At 46.8% G+C, this 21,845-nt stretch overlaps 1 protein-coding gene across 2 annotated transcripts in view; it reads right to left on the bottom strand.

Moving 5' to 3' along the window:
- Positions 1-21,845, bottom strand: part of MAN1C1 (mannosidase alpha class 1C member 1) — a 169,382-nt gene that overhangs the window by 97,141 nt on the left and 50,396 nt on the right. For both annotated transcript variants that reach the window (XR_004028476.1, XM_030805744.1), the window contains exon 2: positions 1,617-1,713. Coding sequence is in view for 1 of the 2 variants with exons in the window: in XM_030805744.1 (XP_030661604.1) it covers positions 1,617-1,713 (97 nt within the window). In the remaining variant the exon portion in view is untranslated. The remainder of the gene's footprint in view (positions 1-1,616; positions 1,714-21,845) is intronic.

The following is a 21,845-nucleotide window of genomic DNA, read 5'->3' as shown; positions in this document are numbered from 1 at the left end:
ATCCATCCCGAGACAAAATTTTATGCACAGAGATAACTCATGCATTATTTTTAATAGCAAAAAAATGGAAACAATCTTTGCCCAACATTAGCGACATAGTTAAATGAATTATGGCATATCCATACAATCACAGACACCATTAAAACATTCTTTATGAAAACATTTAGATGACTTTGGGAAACACGATATAACATGAAGTAAAAAAAAAAAAGCAGAAAGGACATAAAATGGTATATAAAAGGAAAAAAAGTAGAAAGAAGAAAAGATGGAGAGGAAATAAGCAAAGATGTCAATGGAGGCTGCATCTACAGAGCAGAACAGGTTATTTTTTTTGCCTGATTTGCACTTTTTTGATACTTTCCTTTTCCCCATACACTCCTGGGATAATGAGAAAAATAAATACATAAAGCTGCCCCAGTCCACACCCCACTTCCCGCAGGGGAGTGAAATGTCTGAACAGCCAGACAGGTGACGATCTGACTGGTGAAGGGGAGGAGGGCAGATTCCTGTCACTTTTTCCATAACATGGACACCTCTGATAGGGCTGCACGCGATAGGGGTGATGGGGGGATATCCCTTGTAAATTTGCCTTGAAGATTTTCCTGGGAATTTCCATCTCACACTCAGTTATTTGGTTCCTGACTTCAGAAGCCTGTATCTGTAAGGGGTGAGGAATCCAGGTACGGGACTGCCCCTCTCCAGCCCCACACCACTCCTGTCCCTCAGGGGAGATAGACGCCAGGCTGCAGACAAGGGGGCTGGCAACTTGCACGGGTGTTACTGTTGGAATCTGAGGCCGTGCCCACAAGAAGGCACCTTGCAGTCCCTCCCTAAGCCCAAGACCCTGGGTTAGGAGAGTCCTGTGGCTGGGCAAGGACAAAGACACCAGCGAGTGCGGCTGCAGATAAAATACAACGAGTTGCCAGACAGTAGCAGGCCCCATGCCCCATGCCCCTGCTCCTGATGTGCGGCTGCTCCACTTGGCTTCTGAGTAGTTTGTGAGCCATGACTCTATACCCTTTTGTTTTTGCTGTTGTCATTTTGAAATGGGGTCCCAATATGTTGCCCAGGCTGGACCTGAACTCCCAGGCTCAAGGGATCCTCCCACCTCATCCTCCCAAGTGACTGGGACTATAGGTGAAGGCCACCACGCCTGGCCCTCCGCCCTGACTCTAAAAAGCATGTATCCAGCCCCATCAGATATGTGTTCAGCAATCTACGAAAACATCCAAGACCATTTCACGGCCACACTCCAGAGGAGTGGATTTAAACCTGGTCCTCTGTGTCCTTTAGGTCTCCAAACCTCCACGGAAACAAATCTCCATCCCTCACTATCCCTACTCCCATTTCCAAGTTTCTTCACTCTAAAAAATAAGTAATGATTTCATACAAAGCAGTCTGTAAGGCTAGAGAGAAGCACAGAGGACTCCCCCTAAATCTAGGAGGACTCAGAAGCCTGAACAGCCCAGAGGAAACACAGACTTGGGAGGCCCCAGATCTGGAGAACTGTGGAGCCCCCACAACTCAGGAGGTGAAAAGCCAAAAGTAAAATTCCACTCAGCCACTGGCGGGGCGGTGGGTCCCTCCCGATATCAAAGTGGTTTGAATCGACTCACCGAACATGTTACCCTCGTAGCCATCTTTTGTTAGTGGACGGAGTTCATTTTTCCCCATTGCATAACGCTTATAGCTCTGCCAAGCAAACTGCATCATCTGCAAGAAAAAGCAGCATAGAGAGAACCTCAGTGTGACGATTCCTGGCAGTGCGCACTGGCCACCTGGCTTTGCCCTTTGCAACAGGATTTTAAACTACGTCTAAAAAATAACCTTCCAAATTTTCCAAATTGAAGAAAGTGACTTCCTCTCAACATGGTTTTATTTGTACAGTTATAGCTGCTGGGAAGGTCATTCTTCTTAGACAATGCCATGTATCTAGGGCCTACCCACAGATTTCTTAGAGAAGACAGAAAAAGCACTAAATTCTAGATATCCTTCAGTGCCAAAGTGAAAAGTCACCTCTTCCAGGAAGCCTTCCCTGTTTTGCTCTGGCTTAAAGTCATCCTCCGAAGGGAAGGAAAATGAGTGCTTGCTGTAACGGAACACTCCCCTGAGCTAGGTATTGTTAACCCATTTTATAGCTAAGGAGACAGTTTGTAGACATGAGGTAACTCATCCGAGATAGCTCAGTGAGTCAGTGAGAATGTTGGGAATTGAGCCATCCCCTCTGGCTCCAAAGCTTTAGGTCTGTCCCCAAAGCCTTGGTTTTGTCCCCTGAAATCACCATACGAGTCTCTTTGAACTCCTTTGACCTACCCTGGCCTCCCATGCACTCCAGCTCACCCCAGTTACTTGTTGTTCCTCTGGCTCTGGATCATAAACTCCTTGAGGCTAGAAACAACACTTGCCTTGCCTCAGTTTCTCCCACAGCAACCAGCACAGGGCTTGGCACAGGTAGGCATCAATGGATGCCTATGGACTGTCACCCAGAGTATGCACAAGCTCTTCCTATGTGGACTGTCGCCCAAAGTATGAATGAGTTCTTACTATGCAAGGCAGCTGCATCAGCTCTCAGGAGCGTCACGCCAGCACCTTGCTCCCCAGCTGCCCCAAGACCTTCAGGCTGAAGCAGATGCAAGGTGACATTCCATCCCCGACCCTGCGTTGCAGCCCCCAAGGTCTCCCTCACTTGCCTTTATGGTGTGCCCCTTTTCCCTTGGCATGGCTGGCTGCAGAGGGAGCACAACACAGCAGAGTTCTGGGGTGACCCGTGGAGCAGAGGAGGAGCCAGAGGCCCACGGTGGCAGCAGACATGAGGCGCAGGTGGATAGGGAGGCAGCCTAGTGTGCTGGGAAATACTCAGGCTCCCAGACCAGAGATGCTGAGGTTCTAATCCCACCTCTGCTGCTATCTCTGTGACTTTGGTGTGAAATCAGTTGCATCAGCTGAGATCTGCTTTAGCAAAGGACAAGGCCGGCCTTGCCACCATCCTGATAGGTTTAAATGAAAGAATGTAGTAGGAATGCCCAGTTTCCGACCAGACACAGCAAGTGATTGACAAGCACTAGCTCGATTTCCTTCTTGACTTTTAAAATACTGGCTCTCCAAGCCTCATCTTATCCACCCCTCCTTTCATCCAGTCTCTTAGTTCTCAAATGTTAGCTTGCATCAGAATCACTGGGGGGCTTGTTAAAACAGACTGTTGGGCCCCACCCTGAGTTTTTGATTCAGCAGGTCTGGGGTGGGGCCCAAGAATCTGCTTTTCTACCAGTTCCCCTGTGCTGCTGTTGGCCCAGGGGCCACATCTGAGAAGCACCAATCTATTATATTGTTTGTATTGCTCACCTTACACTGCCCTGCGTCCGTTGGCTTTCCCCTCCTCTCCCCCAGCCTGTGTTTCCCGCCTTAGCGGCCCACTTTCTAGGATATCACCACCTGTATCCTCCATGCTCGACCATTCCTGGTGCCCGTGCTTAGAAGACATCTCTTCCAGGCACACCAGGACAGTAAACAGCTGCTCTCACTGCTGCAGCCCAAACGCACAGACCAAGAGGGCAGGCAGACCTGACAGGTGCATGGCCTGGACTCTCCGTGAAATGGCAGAATAATCTAGCACCACTGCCCCATTTCACAGATGATGAAACTGAGGCCCAGAGATGAGAATTGGTCAGGGCAGCACAGCAGCCAGGCCAGAACCCGGCTCACTCATCTCCCAGGGCAGCTGACACCCCCCAGGCTTGGCCAGACATGTGGCTTCGCATGTGACACACAAGCAAACGTCATGGTAACACAGCCAAGGGATTGGCATGGGCTTCGAGTCCTGGTTCCATTCCTCTGTTATTTTCTATTTATCTTGAATTAGCAATAACGACAAATAATTGCCAGGCATGAGTGACTGAGAGAGAACGGCCTCCTCCTTCAGTCTCTCTTATCTGAGGGCTCTATTAAGTCAGTGTCAGGGGAGAGAGGGCAGGTGGCTGGGGGGCTCGCGGGGGGGGGAGCAGCAAGCTGTTAAAGCATAAATGACGGCAGAAAAGGAGGAGGAGAGGTCTAAGGCGGGGGGCGGGGGGCGCATCCTACCCTGAAAATTCCCCCTACCTAGAGAGAGAAGTGGGTGTTCGGGAGTAACTACGAGAATCATAGGTATCTATGTGGTCTCAAAGAAGCTGTCACCGCAGGAATGTGAGGTTTGGAACGTGGCCCGTTTTCATAGTCATCCACACCAAGGGAGGGAATGAAGGCACAAAACATCCCAGCATCACTGGGGACTGAATTCACAAGGCAATCAGAGCTGCCTCTTCGTGCTTTCGTTCCTTCAGTGCACACATGCCTCCCGACTCAGGCCATGGGTGGCTCAGCCTAGGTGCTGGGTGAGCAGGGGACAGGGGATGAAGGGGACAGCCTCTAGCCAGGTGGTCCTTCTCTCTCTCCCTAACATACCCTAAGCAAGCCCCTACCAGGTATCCTGTCCTGTGTCTGGGCTATAGCCATGGTGGGAATGTACTTCCAGCCCCTACCCCCCACCCCCCTGCCAACTGCCCATTTTCCTTCAGGTCCCAGCTGAAAGGGCACTTTTGCAGGGAGACCTTCCTCCCAGGCTGAAGTCATCCTTCCCACATTCCTGATGCAGACCCATGGTGGCCTGCAGTCAAGCTTTTATACCTGCAACTATTTGGTCAGACCCTCCACCCCCATTCACTGCTACATGCCCCACAATGCATCCAAGGACTGGCACAAAGAAGATGCTTGTTAAGTATTTGCTGAATTGGCTCTGGAGCTTAACACGTGGCTGGAAGACTCAACGTGGACCACACGCTTCACAGGCAAGACATATAACAGGCAAACAAGCCAGAGAGGAGGGGCTGCTGGGCAACAGGTGTTCAGAAGGGGGCAAGTGTGTGTCTCAAGGGAAGCCTCGTGGACAGACGAGCAAGAGTTCTGATGGACAGGTAGGACTATGAGGGGCACGAGAAAGGGTGACCTACAGAAAGGCCAATGTTTTCACTCTGGAACTGGTGATGTGTGCCGTGGGTAATACCTGGACTTTAGAGATGGACAGTTCCTGCTGTCATGCTTAGGCAGTTCTGAGACCTCAAAGGTCACCTGGGGAAGTTCCTTAATAGTAGTCTCTCTTTTTTTTTTTTTTTTTTTTTTGAGATGGAGTCTCGCTCTGCTGTCCAGGCTGGAGTGCAGTGGCAAAATCTCAGCTCACCACAACCTCTGCCTCCCAGACTCAAGCAATTCTCCTGCCTCAGCCTCCCAAGTAGCCGGGATTACAGACACATGCCACCACGCTCAGCTAATTTTTGTATTTTTAGTAGAGATGAGGTTTCACCATGTTGGCCAGGTTGGTCTCAAACTCCTGACCTCAAGTGATCTGCCCGCCTCGGCCTCCCAAAGTGCTGGGATTACAGGTGTGAGCCACCGTGCCCGGCCAGTGGTCTGTTTTTGGATGGGCTGCTCTCCACCTTCCCAGGCAGCCCATTTGATTGTGGAGTTTCACAAAGTTCTTCTTTAATCAATTGAAATCTGTTTTCCCTTATGGGCCACAGGGGAGACAATTCTTCCTGCTTCCATACCACGGACCTTCAGCCACGGGGAGCCAGCTCTTGAAGTGTACTCATCTATTGAGCCCTCTGAAACTGCAGACCCACACGACATACCGTTCTCCCAGGCGCCCCACGCCTCTGTCACTCACATGTTGTGCCTGGCTGTTCTTTTGGAAATGAACAGAAGCCAAAGTGCACACTCGCTCTGGTCACCTCTGTGCCAGACTGTGTAGGTGTGGACTTGTCATGTGTCCCTAATAACTTCCATCTCCCTGGACTCTGCCTATCATTCCATGCTGTAAGGATGTCTCTGGTTCCAGATCCAACCTTTCTGGAACAAGATCTTATTCAACACGTGTGTCTGCCTGCTTTGCGTAATCTGCAGACTTGATGGGACTGCTATCTGCACCTACCCTCAGGTTTTGAATGGAAACATAAACAGCCAGCTGAGGACTCAGTGGGGAAAACAGCCTCAGGAGTCTTTCTCCTGGACCCAGCTCTGTTCTTTGTTAGTCTGTTTTGATGTCATTCATCAGCAAATAAGAAATCTGTCAAGCAATCCGTACAACCCCCGATTCTCCATTTTTGTACACCAAGATATTGTGAAAGACAGGCTGAAATACAAAAACACTCTGCCCTAGTACAGCTAGTACAGAAAAATAAATAGTGTTTTTTTTTTTAAGGCAAATAAGGGGTTAGACTGGCATGATTGTTCTTAGAGAACCCATTTTGCCTCCTCCTACGGATAATTTTTTTTTTTTTTTTTTTTTTGAGACAGAGTCTCGCTCTGTCACCCAGGCTGGAGTGCAGTGGCGCAATCTCCGCTCACTGAAAGCTCCGCCTCCCGGGTTCAGCCATTCTCCTGCCTCAGCCTCTGGGACTGAGTAGCTGGGACTACAGGCGCCCGCCACAATGCCCAGCTAATTTTTTTGTATTTTTAGTAGAGACAGGGTTTCACTGTGTTAGCCAGGATGGTCTCGATCTCCTGACCTCGTGATCCACCCGCCTCAGCCTCCCAAAGTGCTGGGATTACAGGCATGAGCCACCGCGCCCGGCTATCTTTTCATTTTTTTTTTTTTTTTTTTGAGATGGAGTTTCACTCTTGTTGCCCAGGCTGAAGTGTAATGGTGCGATCTCAGTTCACTGCAACCTCCACCTCCCGGGTTCATGCGATTCTCCTGCCTCAGCCTCTTGAGTAGCTGGGATTACAGGCATGCACCACCATGCCCGGCTAATTTTTTTTTTTTTATTTTTAGTAGAGATGGGTTTCTCCATGTTGGTCAGGCTGGTCTCGAACTCCTGACCTCAGGTGATCTGCACACCTCGCCTCCCAAAGTGCTGGGATTACAGGCGTGAGCCACCACACTCGGCTGCTCTGAAACCTTTCACTGTAATAAATCATCGCCATGACAAGAACTATGGGCTGAGTCCTATGAGTCTTCCTAGTGCATCACTGAACCCAGGGGTGGTGTCTTGGGGACCCCTGACACATATCCCAGAAAGATAACAACATAACAGCCACACAAAAACTTGGACACAGATGTTCACCTTGGCACTATCTATAATAACCAAAAAGTAGAAACAGCCCAAATGTCCATTGATTGAATGGATCAGCAGAATGTGGTACACCATGCAATGGAATATTATTCAGATGGAAAAAAGAATGAAGCCTGTTGTAGGCTACAGCACGGATGAAACTTGAGATACTACACTTAGTGAAAGACGCCAGATGCACAAATGCTTCCTGGAGTATGATTCCATTTATAGGAAATGTCCAGCATAAGCAAATCCATCCAAGCAGAAAGCAGATTAGTGGTCACCAGGGACTAGGGGAAGGGAGAAATGGGGAGTGACTGTTCATGGGCATGGGGTCTTTTCAGAGTAATGAAATTTTTCTACAATTGATTGTGGTGATTATTCACAATCCTGTGAATATATTAAAATGACTGAGGCTGGTCGTGGTGGCTCACGCCTGTAATCCCAGCACTTTGGAGGCCGAGGTGGACGGATCATCTGAGGCCAGGAGTTCAAAACCAGCCTGGCCAACATGGTGAAACCTTGTCTCTACTAAAAATACAAAAATTAGCTGGGCGTGGTGGCAGGTGCCTGTAATCCCAGGTACTTAGGAGGCTGAGGCAGGAGAATTTCTTGAACCTGGGAGGCAGAGGTTGCAGTGAGCCGAGATTGCGCCACTGAACTCCAGCCTGAGCCACAGAGTGAGACTCCGTCTCAAAAATAAAATAAAATGACTAAAATTTATACTTTAAAAGTCAGATTTTATGGTATATGAATTTTATGGTATGTGAAATATATATATATATATATATTTTTTTTTTTTTTTTTTTGAGACAGAGGTCTTGCTGTGTCACCTAGGCCTCTACCCAGAGGTAGGCTCTATCTCAAAAAAAGAAAAGAAAAAGAAAAATGTCATTCTTTTTGGAAATATACAACGAAGTATTTAAGGGTAGAGGACATTATATTTGCAACTTTCAAATTGGTTCGCAAGACAATATGTATGTACATGTATATATGTATATTATACATACAGTGTGCATATATATTATATATATGTAAAGCAAATGAGTGAAAAACAGAGACAGAAAGCAAACAGGGTAAAATTAATGTTCACATTTGCGGAATCTGGGTGAAGGTAAACGTAAGATCTTTGCTAGATTTTTATAACTTTTCCGTAAGTCTGAAATTCTTTTTTTTTTTTTTTTTTAACTCATTTAGGAAATTTTACTGGAGGCTGTTATTTTCACCCAAATTTATACATTACACAATTCTATTTTCCTTCACTTTTTATAAATTACAACAGAATGTGGCCATTGTCAGTCTTCCTGAAGTTCTTCTTAGCCCCCAGTTCCTCAATGGCCTGGATGGGTCTTCATGTCCGTCTCACCAAGCCTGTTCCCCACGCTGGTCAGAGAAGGAAGAAGTCTGGTGAACAAATTAGGAACTAGCTATTTTGGTTTCTCCTTTTATAATTATATTAGCATGCTCAAAGGAGGTGCCTGTTTTCTTCCTACTCCAAAAAAATTAAAAGGCTCCTTTGGTGGTTCTGAGAATTTTCTTCAAGTCTCAGCTCAATTCAGGCTTCAGCCCTCATGCCCGCTTCTCCCACTTCTGGGTCACTCCCTTCTCTTGAACTCAGCTCTGTGCCCCTTCCTTCTCTCTTCTGCATAAATCCTTTCAGGTAATTTTAAAAACAAGGTTCACCTCTCTCTCTCTCTCTCTCTCATCTCTCTCTCGTCTTGTCTCTCTCTCTCTTCCTTGTCTCTGTCTCTCTACCTTTTAATGTATCAAAGGCACACAAGCTCACTGAAGAAAAGCAGAAAAAGAGAAGGAAAACAACTGCCCATTATTTAAAAACCACCATTCCCATTTTGGTGTCTTTCTCTCCAGGTACCTTTGTTTTTCCCTCTCGTATTGTACCTTTGTTTCTTCCCATATTATGACATATTCCAATTTTATTACAAAGGCTTTGTAAACATCACTTTTAATAGCTATGTAATAGCCTAGAAAGTAGGTTCATCATCATTTACTTCACCTCCTTCCCATATAATTAGACATTTTGGGGATTTCTAGTTTGGGGCTGTTGTAAATAATGCCATAGTGAACATCTCTGTGCACATAACATTTTTGAATAATTTCCGTAGACCAGAGTTTCTAAGAAACTGCTAAGAAAAAACTTTTAAAGTTATTAATATGTAATGCCCTTTTAAGAGATTACAGCCAGACAGCATGTTTTGCCCACCACTGTGCAAAACTTGGTGAACAGGAAACTGCATAATGATTTTGTGACAATAAAGTAGTTCACTTGGGGAGATAAAACTAACAAAATGAACAATCATCACTTACATCTGTGCAGCTCTTTGCATATTTTATCTCATTTGATTTGGCCAGTTCAGTGGGCTGGACAAGATAGATATTTTTTCCATTTGGAAATAATTATGCAAGGGCTAAAGTAGGAGATGTAAAGTGGTAAATAGGTATTAAAAATTATGTTTACAAATGTTTCATGATAGGCAAAAATGCTCAGTATATATTATTAGGTGGAAAGGCAGAACACAAAATTACATAGTATGAAATTCACTGGCCTATGTATGAGTGCTTACAAAAAAGACTGAAAGAAAATACACCAAATTCTTAACAGTGGTTATGTCTGATAGAAGTTTAGTGATTTCTATCTTTTTCTTCTTATTGACCTATATTTTCTGAATTTTCTACAATGAATATCTAGAAATGTTTTGTGATGTGAAAAATACAGGTTGTTAAAATGAAAAACAAAAAGAAGACATCGTATGGTGCTACCCTTAAGTCAAAAGAAAGTGCTTGGGTGGTCAGCCATGGGGTAGGTTGGCCCAAGTTAGGTTTTGATTTAAAAAAAAAAAAAAAAAAAAAAAAAAAAGGAGGTCTTCATCCAGCAAGAGAAACAACATCAAACAGAAGCACAGATCCAGAACTCCAGAGTCAAAGAGAATTTTAAGAGCAGAGACATCATCTATTCTCAAAGCCACATTTTATAAGAATATGAGACTCAGAAAGGGAAGGGACTTGCCTCAGCCAGGACACAGACACTAATAGCACAGAGATAACCATGTCTCTAAGAAACATGGGCCAGGGCAGTGCAGTAGCTGATTAGGGAAAGGGCCAGAGCTACAGCAAGAGATGCTCAGGACAGGTGCAAGAACATGACAGTCGGAACCAATCAACATGAGAACTGCACACCAAAAGAAACTGTACCCCTGTCCCCACTGGCTTCTAGAAATGCACAACAGGCGGTCATTGTGTGTGTGTGTGTGTGTGTCCATGCTAGAGATAGAGGGTGGCTCTAGATGGTCTCTGGAAGCCCCTCTCTTCCTGTAGCCTGTGATTTATAGATTCAAAGAGCACCTAACAATAGACCACAAAGCCTTCCCTTCACTCAAGTCTTGCAAAGGAAAGCAAAGCTCCAATGATAGAGAGACACAGGCAGAGCCATCGGAGCTGAATCCTAAGAAATCTCTTCAGTTCTTCCTCAAACAAAAGATGTTCTTGTCTACCTGAACAAATCAAAATAACACGGAATTTTTTAATGCAAAATATTTACTACTGTGAGGCAGAACATTATTATTTGGTTTAAGATTTTCTTTCTAACTGTCTCAGAGCTCAAGAGTTCTCTCCTGCAGGAAAGAGACTAGAATCGATCACCCAGGCACAGATGCCCACTCAGCTGAGGACCCAGAACGATGCGATCAAGAGAGAAAGGATGCATTAGAGGAGGGGAGGACATGTGGGTGCCAGCAGACCGCTCCCGGAGTGGAAAACTCCAAAGTTTGCGTTGGACAGTTCTTTGGGGGGACAACTTGGAAGGAAGGGGGTGAGCACTGAATATTGAAACATTCTCCCCCACTTTAAAAAATCACACACATACACACAAGGCCGACTCTGGCAGTGACCCAGAACCACAGTTGCTACATTCAAAGCTGCCAAGGAAGGAAATGGATTCTCCCAGTCATTAAAGACAAGTGCCCACACCATGACGTGCAGCCTCACTGGCATCTCCCAGCAGTGACACCTGGCCCCATTTGCAGGGGCCAAGTGGGAAGGGATTTGGTCTCTAATGATCCTGGGATCTAATGACTATGCAGACAGAGAGCTTAGAACATTGGGTTGATTTTTTTTTTCTCCTCTTCCACTTTCAGCACAGTCCAAGGGAAGAGCTGACAGCTTGGCACCTAAAAACTATCCACGTTAGATTTTCTGATCCAGTTCCATTTATTGGGGCAACACAACATGACCTGGTTGGTGATTCCAATGAGGCTCCTGCAAATACACGGCTCAGCTCTATCGCTCAGAAGCTGGGCGTTTGGTTGCCCTGGGGTTTGGTTGCCCTGGGTTTGGTTGCCCTGGGAGGTGGAGCGGGGGAGTAGAAGGGGAGATGCTGCCTCCAACCCTCTCAGTTTCGGATTTACTCGAGCTATTGAAAGGCCGATGTGGGAAATGAGCATGCGATACAACTCCCACCCACCTGAGGTCCAGACAGCTCGCCCACATCCTGCCCACGGGATTCAGGTTTGAGAAGTCTCAGGACTCGCATCCTGTCTGCAGCTGTTTCTAAGGCATCAGCGTCGAGAGTGTGGGCCCTACAGGCAGAGAAACCCTTGCTGCTCAAAGTGCTCCAGGGACCAGGAGTAGGGCCACCCAGGGGGCACATCAGAAACAGAGTACCACAGTTTCACCCTCCCACTTGCTGAATCTGAAGCAGCATTTTAACAAGAGCCCCAGGTGATTCAAATGCACATTGAAGCTTGAGAGGCTGCTCTAGGGCTCTGCCACCTCACTGGCTGTGTGGCCTTGAGTGAGTGACTTAACCTCTGTTAAGTCTCAGTTTCCTCAACTGTAAAAGGACAGAAATACTTAATCCTTAGAATAACCCTAAGAGTAAATAACATATGTAAAGTGTTGAGCACAATGGCTCGTATATAATATGTGCTCAATAAAAAGCAGCCACGGCATGGATGTGGTGAAAGGCGAACACTTTTACACTGCTGGTGGGAATATAAGTCAGTACAACCACTATGGAAAACAGTATGGAGATTCCTTCAAGAACTAAAAGTAGAGCTATCATTTGATCCAGCAATCCCACTACGAGGTATCCACCCCCCCAAAAATAAATCATTACATGAAAAAGACACATGCACACACGTTTATAGCAGCACAATTAGCAACTGCAAAGATATGAAACCAACCCAAGTGTCCATTGACCAATGAGTGGATAAAGAAAATGTGGTATATATACACCATGGAATATCTACTCAGCCATAGAAAGGAATGAAATAATGTCCTTTGCAGCAACTTAGAAGGAGCTGAAGGCCCTTATTCTAAGTGAAGTAACTCAGGATTGGAAAACTAAATATTGTATATTCTCACTTATAAGTGGAAGCTAAGCTATGAGGACACAAAGGCATAAGAATGATATAATGGACTTTGGGGACTCAGAGTTGGGGGAAGACTGCAGGGGTTGAGCAATAAAAGTCTACATATTGGGTACAGTATAGACTGCTCAGGTGACAGGTGCATGAAAATCTCAGAAATCACCACTAAAGAACTTATCTATGTAACCAAAAACTACCTGTACCCCAAAAACTGTTGAAATAAAATTAATCAATCAATCAATCAAAAGGAGCCACAGGATATTGCTATCCTATTAACGTATCCACTAAAAGAGAAGTATCTCTCCATCCACTTCTCTTTGTACCACCACCATGAGCACCACCCAAATCCAAACCACTCCCATCTCTCCATGGAACTCCCGAGACTGCCTCCTGACTGGCCTAGATGGGTCCTCCCTGGCTTCCTACACTGCTCTCCACATTGTAGCCAGAGTGGTTATTTGAAGTGCAAATTTATTCATATCTCTCTGCTTCATCCCAAACACACACTTAAATAAACTCCTTCTTGAGGCCCATCAGGCCCCAGGAAGTCACCCACTCATGCCTTCAGTCAGCTTATCCTCCCCATCTCTGCCACAGCCACACTAGCTTTCTCCCTCCTTTCCTCAAGGAACCATGCCTCCCCCTGCCACGGGGCCTTTGCACACAATAGTCCTGCTCCTTGGACCACTCCTCCCTCCTCTTTTTGCCTGGTGAATTCCACTCATCTTTCAGCGCCCAGGCTTGGTTGCCACTTCCAAGAGAGGTCTTCCCTTCAGGTTGAATCACCCTATTATGGAGGATTATTAAAGTCAAAATTTTACATTAGTTGTGTGATTAATTAGTATCTATTTCCCCCCATGAGAATGCAGGCTCCACGAGGCTCTGTTGGCTCCATTGCTCATTATTGCTCCCTAGCACCTAGGAGAGTACCCAGCACATAGAGACTTTCCATAAAAATATGTGGATTAAATGACTAAGGATGGTGACAACACAGGAGGCACCCTCTAGGGCTGGTCATGTCAAAGGATTAAGGGGGAGGCCTGGGACAGAAGCACTCACTGCCCAGTGGCCTTGACTCAACAAGGATTTATCAAAGGCCCAATAAAGGGACAGCTCCAATTGTGAGGCCACAACAGCAAGAGCAGGTGAGACCCTTCCCAGTGAGGCTTTGGTCTTGGTGCAGCGTGCAGACAGAAAAGAGCAGCTGCACAGAGAAGGCCACCAGACCTGTGAACCATTGCATTGGGACGGGTCCCCAACCGCTCTGTTCTATCACAGATTGCGTGTTAGGTGGGGGCAGGAAGACAGCGTGTGGGGGACAAAGATGAGTGACAGTGGAAAAGATCTTAGGTCACCCACAAGTGAAATTCCAATGCGAAATGGTTCAACAAAACCTACCCATGTGCAGGTGTCTCTACCATTTCCAAAATGCTTCGCCTTTTTCATTGGAGCCTTACAGTCACCTGTGAGTTAGGCAGGGTAGGGGTCATCACCCCCATTTTACAGCAAAAGAAACCGCACTTCCACATACAGACATTTATGGGACATATTGTGCCATGCACACTGCTAAGTGCTTTTGTATGCACGTGCACATGCCATTTTCACCACATCTCTGTGACGTGCTCCTCGGGAGGAGGTAAGGCATAGCAGTTCAGAGCCTGGCTTTGGATCTTGGCTTTACCCAGCTGTGTGTCTTTGGACAAGATACTTAACGTCTCTGTGCCTCAATCTGTTCATCTGTTTAAAAATAATGATACTGTTATATTTACCTAGTGTTTTCCATGAGTCATCAGTGCTTTACATATAAACTCATTTAATCTTCACACTAATCTTATAGGATTGGTATAATATGACTCTCATTTTCAGGTAAGGAAACTGAGGTACTTGCCCAAGTATCATAGCAAGTAAGCAACAGAGCCAGGATATGAATGCAGGTGGTCTGTGCTCATGGCCACAATACTCCACTGCCTCACAGAATGGAGCAGTAACCGTGCCTGCCTTCTCTGGGTGCTGCAAGGATTCGTTACGATGCCAAGGCCCTCCGCACAGCACCTGGGCACAGCACGCTCCACTAAGTGTTCGCAGGTGCTCCACCTGCCCCGGGCTTCCCATTCATCATCTTCCCTGCATCAGGAGACAGCGCTGTCATCCTGCTGCTGGCTCACATCAGAAACAAAATCCTCTCAAGTCTCCTTTTCTCCCCACCCAAATCCATTCAACAGGATTTCTGGCAATGACATCTCTGACTCACCTCCTTTCCCGCTCCCCGTTCACCACTGGCTGTCATCTGATTGTCTGTAATGGTCTCCAGCTGCCCTCTCTCCCCCCATGTCACCCCCATCCTTTCTCCAAACAGCTACCAGGGCCACCCTTTGAAAATGCAAACCATTAAATGCCACTCCTCTGTGTAAGAGCCTCCAACTGCCAGCCCCATGGCACTGAGCCTCAAAACACCTACCTGCCTCTTGGACGTTTCCCCACCACACTTCAGCTGCAGGGCCTTTGCCCATCACCTCAAACACACACAGCCCCCCTTGCCTAGGACAGGAAGATCAATGGCCCCCAAATGTTCTAATCCTCAGAGCCTGTGAATGTTGGGTTACAAGGTAAGATGGAATTAAGGTTTCAGATGGAATTACAGTTGCTAATCAGCTGACTTGGAGAGAGGGAGATTAGCCTGATCATCGGGGTGGGCCCAGTATAATCAGAAGGGTCCTTATAAGTAGGACAGAGAGGCAGGAGAATCAGTGTCAAAGTGACAAGACGTGAAAGACTCCACCACTGCTGGCTTTGAAGATGGAGGAAGGTGGCCATGAGCCAAGGAATGCAGAGATGCAGGCGGCCTCTCGAAGGGATTCTCCCTGTGATGGTTCATGGTAGATGTCAATTTGACTGCACTAAGGGATGCCCAGATAGCTGGGAAAGTATTCTTTCCAGGATACTGGAAAGGGTATGTCTGTGAGGGTGTTTCTGGAAGAGACTAACATTTGAGTCGGTGGGTTGAGTTAGGAAGGCCTGCCCTCACCCAATGTAGGTGAGCACCATCCCATCAGCTGAAGGCCTGCCTAGAAAAGGTAGAGGAAAGGCAAATTCTCTCTCTCTCTTCTGGAGCTAGGGCACCTTCCTCTCCTGCCCTTGGAATCAGAACAACAAGTTCTCTGGCCTTTGGACTGTGGGACTTGCATCAACTGCCCCTCCACCCCCAGATTCTGAGGCTTTCAGCCTTGAGCTGAGAGTTACACTGCTGGCTGCCCTGGTTCCCAGGCCGTTGGGCTTGGACTGAGCCATGCTACTGGCTTCTCTGCTTCTCCAGTTTACAGATGGCCTGTTGTGGAACTTCCCAGCCTCTGTAATCACGTGAGCCAATTCCCTAATAAGTCCCGCCCGTACCATCTCCTACTGGTTCTATTTCTCTGGAGAATCCTAATTAATGCACTCCCCTAGAACCTCCAGAAAGGAATGCAGCATGGCCTGGCCAACACCTGCATTTTAGCCCAGTGAGACCCGTTTCAGACCCCTGACCTACTAGACTGTAAGAGAACGAATTTGTGTTCTAAGTCACTGAGTTTTTGTGATTTGTTACTGCAGCAAGATAAAATCAATACATGCCAATGAATAACCAAATGAACAAACCAACCCACCAAATCTCCAGTGCATTTTCCATTCCACCACGGCACGTTCCTACATGAGAAGTTCTGGTGTTCTGGGGCACAGGTACCAGCATTCTGAATTCACTATCCTTCTACGGCCCCCTATTGTCCATCAGTGACAATATCTAACACCTCTACGTGATAATCATTTATTTCATGTCTGTCTCCTTTGCCCTTGAACGCTGGAATCTATTCCCCTCTGTATCCCCAACCCCTAGCACAGACCTTGGCCATAAAGAGGGCATCAACACAGCACATCAGTATTAACAATGGCTCATGCATTACCTCTATTATCCAGTAGTGGGCATCCACTGAGCACTTACTGTGTGCCACCCACTGGGTTAGGCCCTTCACAAGCATTTAATCCTACACCAGCCCCTTGAGGTAGGTTATTATTATCCCTATTTTACAAGATGAAGCAGTGAGTCCTGGAGGGTGAAATAACTTGCCCAAGGACATGGAACAAACAGTGGCAGCGACCAGGCGCTGTGGCTCAAGCCTGTGATCCCAGCACTTTCGAAGGCCGAGGCAGGTGGATCGCTTGACCCCAGGAGTTTGAGACCAGCATGGGCAACATGGTGAAACTCCATCTCTACTGAAAATACAAAAAATTAACTGGGCATGGTGGCGCACACCTGTGGTCCCAGATACTTCGGAGGCTTAGGTGAGGGGAGTGCTTGAGCCCAGGAGGTGGAGGTTGCGGCGAGCCAAGATCACGCCACTGCACTCCAGCCTGGGTGATAGAGTAAGACCCCATCTCAAAAAAAAGTAGTGGCAGAGGGAGGCAATGGATGCAAGAGGCTAACTCAGAGCTGCAGTCTTAACCATGACAGCAAATTACTTCCTACCCAACCACCCTCAGAAGTAAGATCAGCCTCTCTCCTTTTGCCAACATTTGGGCTCTGTAGCTGGCAGGTGGCAGAGCCAGTGTTTGAAGCCGGGGTCTGGCTGATTCAAAAAGCTTTGTCTCTTCCATCTCACCAGGTTGCTCTACTGTCTAATGAATGAACCAACATGACATAGACCCAGCACCTCTGGACAGCATGTGGCACACAGAGCATCAAACGAAGGCCGGCTGCTGCCCTGTGCCTGGCTCAAGTGGCCCATCCTTATGTCTGCTTCTCTTTGAAAATGAGAAATGTCCAAATTCCCACCCCCTGAAGGCTCAGTCTGCTAGAAGGAATGGATGACCTGCTTTAAAGCTGCCCCAGCAGAGCCTAGAGCCTTTCGAGACATGAAAGAGGTGGAACCAGTTCTTTTACCCAAACTTTAAGAATTTTTTTTTTTAAAGAAACAGGTTTAAGTGAAAACAAAAATACCGACGCAAGTGGCAGAGAGATCCTGCAAGGCACACGGAACGTAGGAATCTCCACGTGCTGGTTTCCCAGGGAGGTGATGCTATTTGAAATCTGGAAGTTCAGCCTTGATAATCTCCATCTAAAGACTGCTTTAGTGGCGTCTCTGCGTCCACAAGGGGATTTGGGTGATGGGTTTCAGAGCCTTTGGGGCTTATAGGGAGGCCCTGGGCCAAGCACAAGAACCAAGTCTCCAGGAGGGCAGGAGTCTTGTTTTCCAGGCAGTGTTGTCATTTCTGGAGAAACCAGCTGTGGGCATAGACTGCTTGGGAAATCGATTTAGAATCATGTGAAACCATCTACATTTTCTGGTAGTTCTTCATTTTCTGGTAGTTCTTGGAACCGAAAGAGGATCAGCAACATTCTCCTGACAGATTCCTTTCCTGGACTCAAGAAGGGGGCCTGAGAACTACCGACATTCATGGGCAGTAAAGGGCCTTGTTTCTTGTCCTGTGAAAGGATTTCAGTTAAGAACTGGAGAATAAGCCAGTATTTATTTGTATCTATGTATTTTTAGAGACAGAGTCTTGCTCTGTCATCCAGACGGGAGTGCAGTACAGTGGTATTATCGTAGCTCACTGCAGCCTCAAACTCCTAGGCTTAAGTGATTCTCTCACCTCAGCCTCCTTAGTAGCTGGGACTTCCAAGTAGCAGGTGTGTGCCAGCACACCTGGCTGATTTTTACAATTTTTTTTTTTTTTTAAAGATAAGGTCTCGATATGTTGCCTATGCTGGTCTTGAACTCTTGGCTTCAAGTGATCCTCCTGCCTCAGCCTCCCAAAGTGCTATGATTAAAAGCACGAGCCAGTGTGCCCGATGGTGCCAGTATTTATTGAGCACCTCCATGTACCAGCCCTTGTGCCAGATGTGATCATATATTTTATCTCATTTAATCTTCCATTGCTACTCCCAGAAGCAAGTATTGAGCCCATTTTATAGATAAGAAAACTGAGGTTCAGAGCGGTTCAGTAACAATTCCAAGGACACACAGCTAACTGTGTGCCCAAGAACTGAATACACCTTCTCTAGGTCTGCTGCTCTGATTTCTAACAAGAGACCAGGATTTTCTCATTCCGTAGCTGCCTCCAGATCTGGGACTTCCTGCTGGGGCCTGTAAACAAGCTACAGGAAACGGCAGCTCCCGTCAATGGGCAAGACAGACCTTACCACAGGCAGGGCACAAATGAACCCACGGCCCATGACAGGTGTTTCAAAATCTTCACAAAATTCCTCTCTTCCCTGCACTTGCTTTTGAGGTACAACTACGGGTGATGGTGGCTCACCGGGACTCTTTCAAAATTTCAGAGACAGGCCCTTTCAGATTCTCCCCATAAAAGAAAGGCCTGGCTGAGATTTCTGTCGCTGACAGCTGTATGTTTTGCATAAAGGAGGAAACCATCAGGTTTTCTCAATTCTGAGCACAGCAGCTGAAAAGTAGAAGGCTTGGGCCGGGCGCGGTGGCTCACGCCTGTAATCCCAACACTTTGGGAGGCCAAGGCAGGTGGATCACGAGGTCAGGAGATCGAGACCATCCTGGCTAACACGGTGAAACCTCGTCTCTACTAAAAATACACAAAAAAAAAATTAGCTGGGCGTCGTGGCGGGCGTCTGTAGTCCCAGCTACTCGGGAGGCTGAGGCAGGAGAATGACGTGAACCCAGGAGGCAGAGGTTGCAGTGAGCCGAGATCGTGCCACTGCACTGCAGCCTCCAGCCTGGGTGACTGAGCAAGACTCTGTCTCAAAAAAAAAAAAAAAAAAAAAAAAAAAAAGAGTAGAAGGCTTGGATTCAAACCCAGGTCTGTCTGATTCCAATCTTGGCATGTTAACCGTTCTTTTCTCTACCTCTCCCCACCTGATACCCATTCAGACAATATTTACTGAGCATCTACTATGTACCCCATGTTCTAGTACATATGGGAGTAAACAAGATAGGAATGGCGCCTGCCTTCATGACCTCTGCATCCTAGTGTGGGGAGGCAGCCAGCAGCCAGCAGAATTCTGAATGGTGACAAGCACTATGAAGGAAAGTCAAGCAAGGTAAGGGGGTGGGGGGTAACTGAGTGGGTGGGGTGGCCAAGGAAGGCCTCCCAGATGACAGCTGAGCTGAGACCTTAATATCTGAAAAAAATGCACCTCGTTTCCCATTTATAGCCTGAGAAATGCATTCGGCTTTTCTCTTTGCTCCTCCAAGCCCCCATGAGAAGAGATTCCAAAGTACATATTTTCTTTTCTTGGCTAGAAAAGCTTGCAAAACCCACTGATAAGGTTACCAGTTCACCCCAGGAGAGAGAATTCCAAAGCAGTAAACAGACTGGCCTAGCCTTACAAATGCCACATAAAATAACTGAGGTTCTGGAGTCATTCTTCCCAGGAAGCCAAGTAGCTGCCACCCCATAAGCACTCCTTGAGTTTGCATTAATCAGGCAGCTCAATGTGGGTTTTCTTTTCATTTTTCCAGGTCTGTGATGATGGGTGATGTGTGGTGGCACTTCTGGGTTCATAATAGGGGCTGGTGGTGTTTTCTCACTCCTACAAGACTGAATTTCAGGGGCCACTTAGGATGTTTTCTTTGACAGTGCTGAGCTAAAGCGCTGTGTTCTTGAAAGGATTATTGCAGCTGTATTATAAAAGATAACCTAATCACACAGGAGAGAGTAAAAGATCGAGCAATTTGATTTCAAAACGCTGAAATAGAATGCCGAAGAACAATTAACTATGAAAATCAAAAGGCTGTAATCGTGGTGAACTAATGGGGACACACTAGGATAGAGAGAGAGAAAACTCAGATCTTCAAGTTTCATTGCTTCTTTTTCTTTGAATTGCTTTTTTTTTTTTTTTTTGAGATGGCGTCTCACTCCATCACCCAGGGTGGAGTGCAGTGGCCCCATCTTGGCTCACTGTAACTTCCAGCCTCCCGGGATGAAGCGATTATCCTGCCTCAGCCTCCCAAGTAGCTGGGATTACAGGCACCTGCCACCACGCCTGGCTAATTTTTGTATTTTTAGTAGAGACAGGGCTTCACCACGTTGACCAGGCTGGTCTCAAACCCCTGACCTCAAGTGATCTGCCCACCTCAGCCTCCCAAAGGGCTGGGATTACAGGTGTGAGCCACCCCACTCCCAGCCTCTTTGAATTGTTTAAATGGCCAAAATTAAAGCTCGCACAGGCCTTCAACTGGTGGGATTTTGAGCTCTCTCCTCCTACCTCCCTCCCATCCTCACATCCTCCTCCCCAGGAACTGAATACACCTTCTCTAGGTCTGCTGCTCTGACTTCTAACAGGAGACCAGGATTTTCTCTTTCCTATGCTGCCTCCAGATCTGGGACTTCCTGCTGGGGCCTGTAAACCAGCTACAGGAAACGGCAGCTCCTGCCAGTGGGCAAAACAGACCCTGCCATAGGCAGGGCACAAATGAACCCACGGCCCATGACAGGTGTTTCAAAACCTTCACAGAATTCCTCTTCCCTGCAGTTGCTTTTGAGGCACAACTATGGGTGATGGTGGCTCACCGGGACTCTTTCAAAATCTCAGAAACAGGCCCTTTTAGATTATCCCCATAAAAGAAAGGCCTGGCTGAGATTTCTGTCGCTGACAGCCGTATGTTTTGTATAAAGGAGGAAACCATCAGGTTTTCTCAATTCTGAGCACAGCAGCTGAAAAGAATCTATTACATTAAACGATGTCGGTTCAGCTGCCAGTTGTGGGGGAAAGTGGGGTCCTTTCCAGCTGCTGTTAATTAAAACCAAGTCTGCCTTTTCTAAGGAGGGTGGCTTCTACTCAACCTGCTGCCCTGAGAAGCTGCTCTTTTTGTCTTTCTTTTTCTAAGCAAGAGGAAGAAATTCCTCTCCCTTTCACTATGGACTTGGTGTTCCATCTGTGAACCTGAGAAAGATGTGTGCTACCGTTTGCTCTCAGATTTGACTCCAGGTCTAGCTGGGACCACTTAAGAGGAGTAAAAAGATGAGGCTCATTAGCTGGAATTCAACAGCCCCCCTCCTGGAGGTGAAATCACTAAGTGAAAAATGGGGTCGGGGATGAAAATGATGCAAAAAGACGGAGAACTGAAATGCAAAAATGTTTCCTGGGTGGCTAGCTATGGCTATTTAAACCATTAAAAGTCTAAACCCTCCTGAGGTCAGGGAAACAGCCAGAAGAAATCAGAGGCATAATTCCTCCTTCCTATGAACCCAGTAAAATTTTAAAATGCAAAGCATCTCTAAACAGCTATTTGATTAGAGGGGTTTTTTTCTTTCTTCCAACTAGGCTATGATAATTAGCAAATGCCTGGGAGATAAGATTTAAATATGCCAATCAGTCCATCTCAAGAGTTTAGCATGAACAATGTGGAATGTAATTATCTTTAAGCAATAGCCA

Source organism: Nomascus leucogenys, chromosome 24 (genome assembly GCF_006542625.1).
Source record: "Nomascus leucogenys isolate Asia chromosome 24, Asia_NLE_v1, whole genome shotgun sequence".
NCBI lineage: Eukaryota > Metazoa > Chordata > Mammalia > Primates > Hylobatidae > Nomascus > Nomascus leucogenys.
Note: the sequence above shows the minus strand (reverse complement) of the source record. Positions and strands in the feature narration are given on the sequence as shown.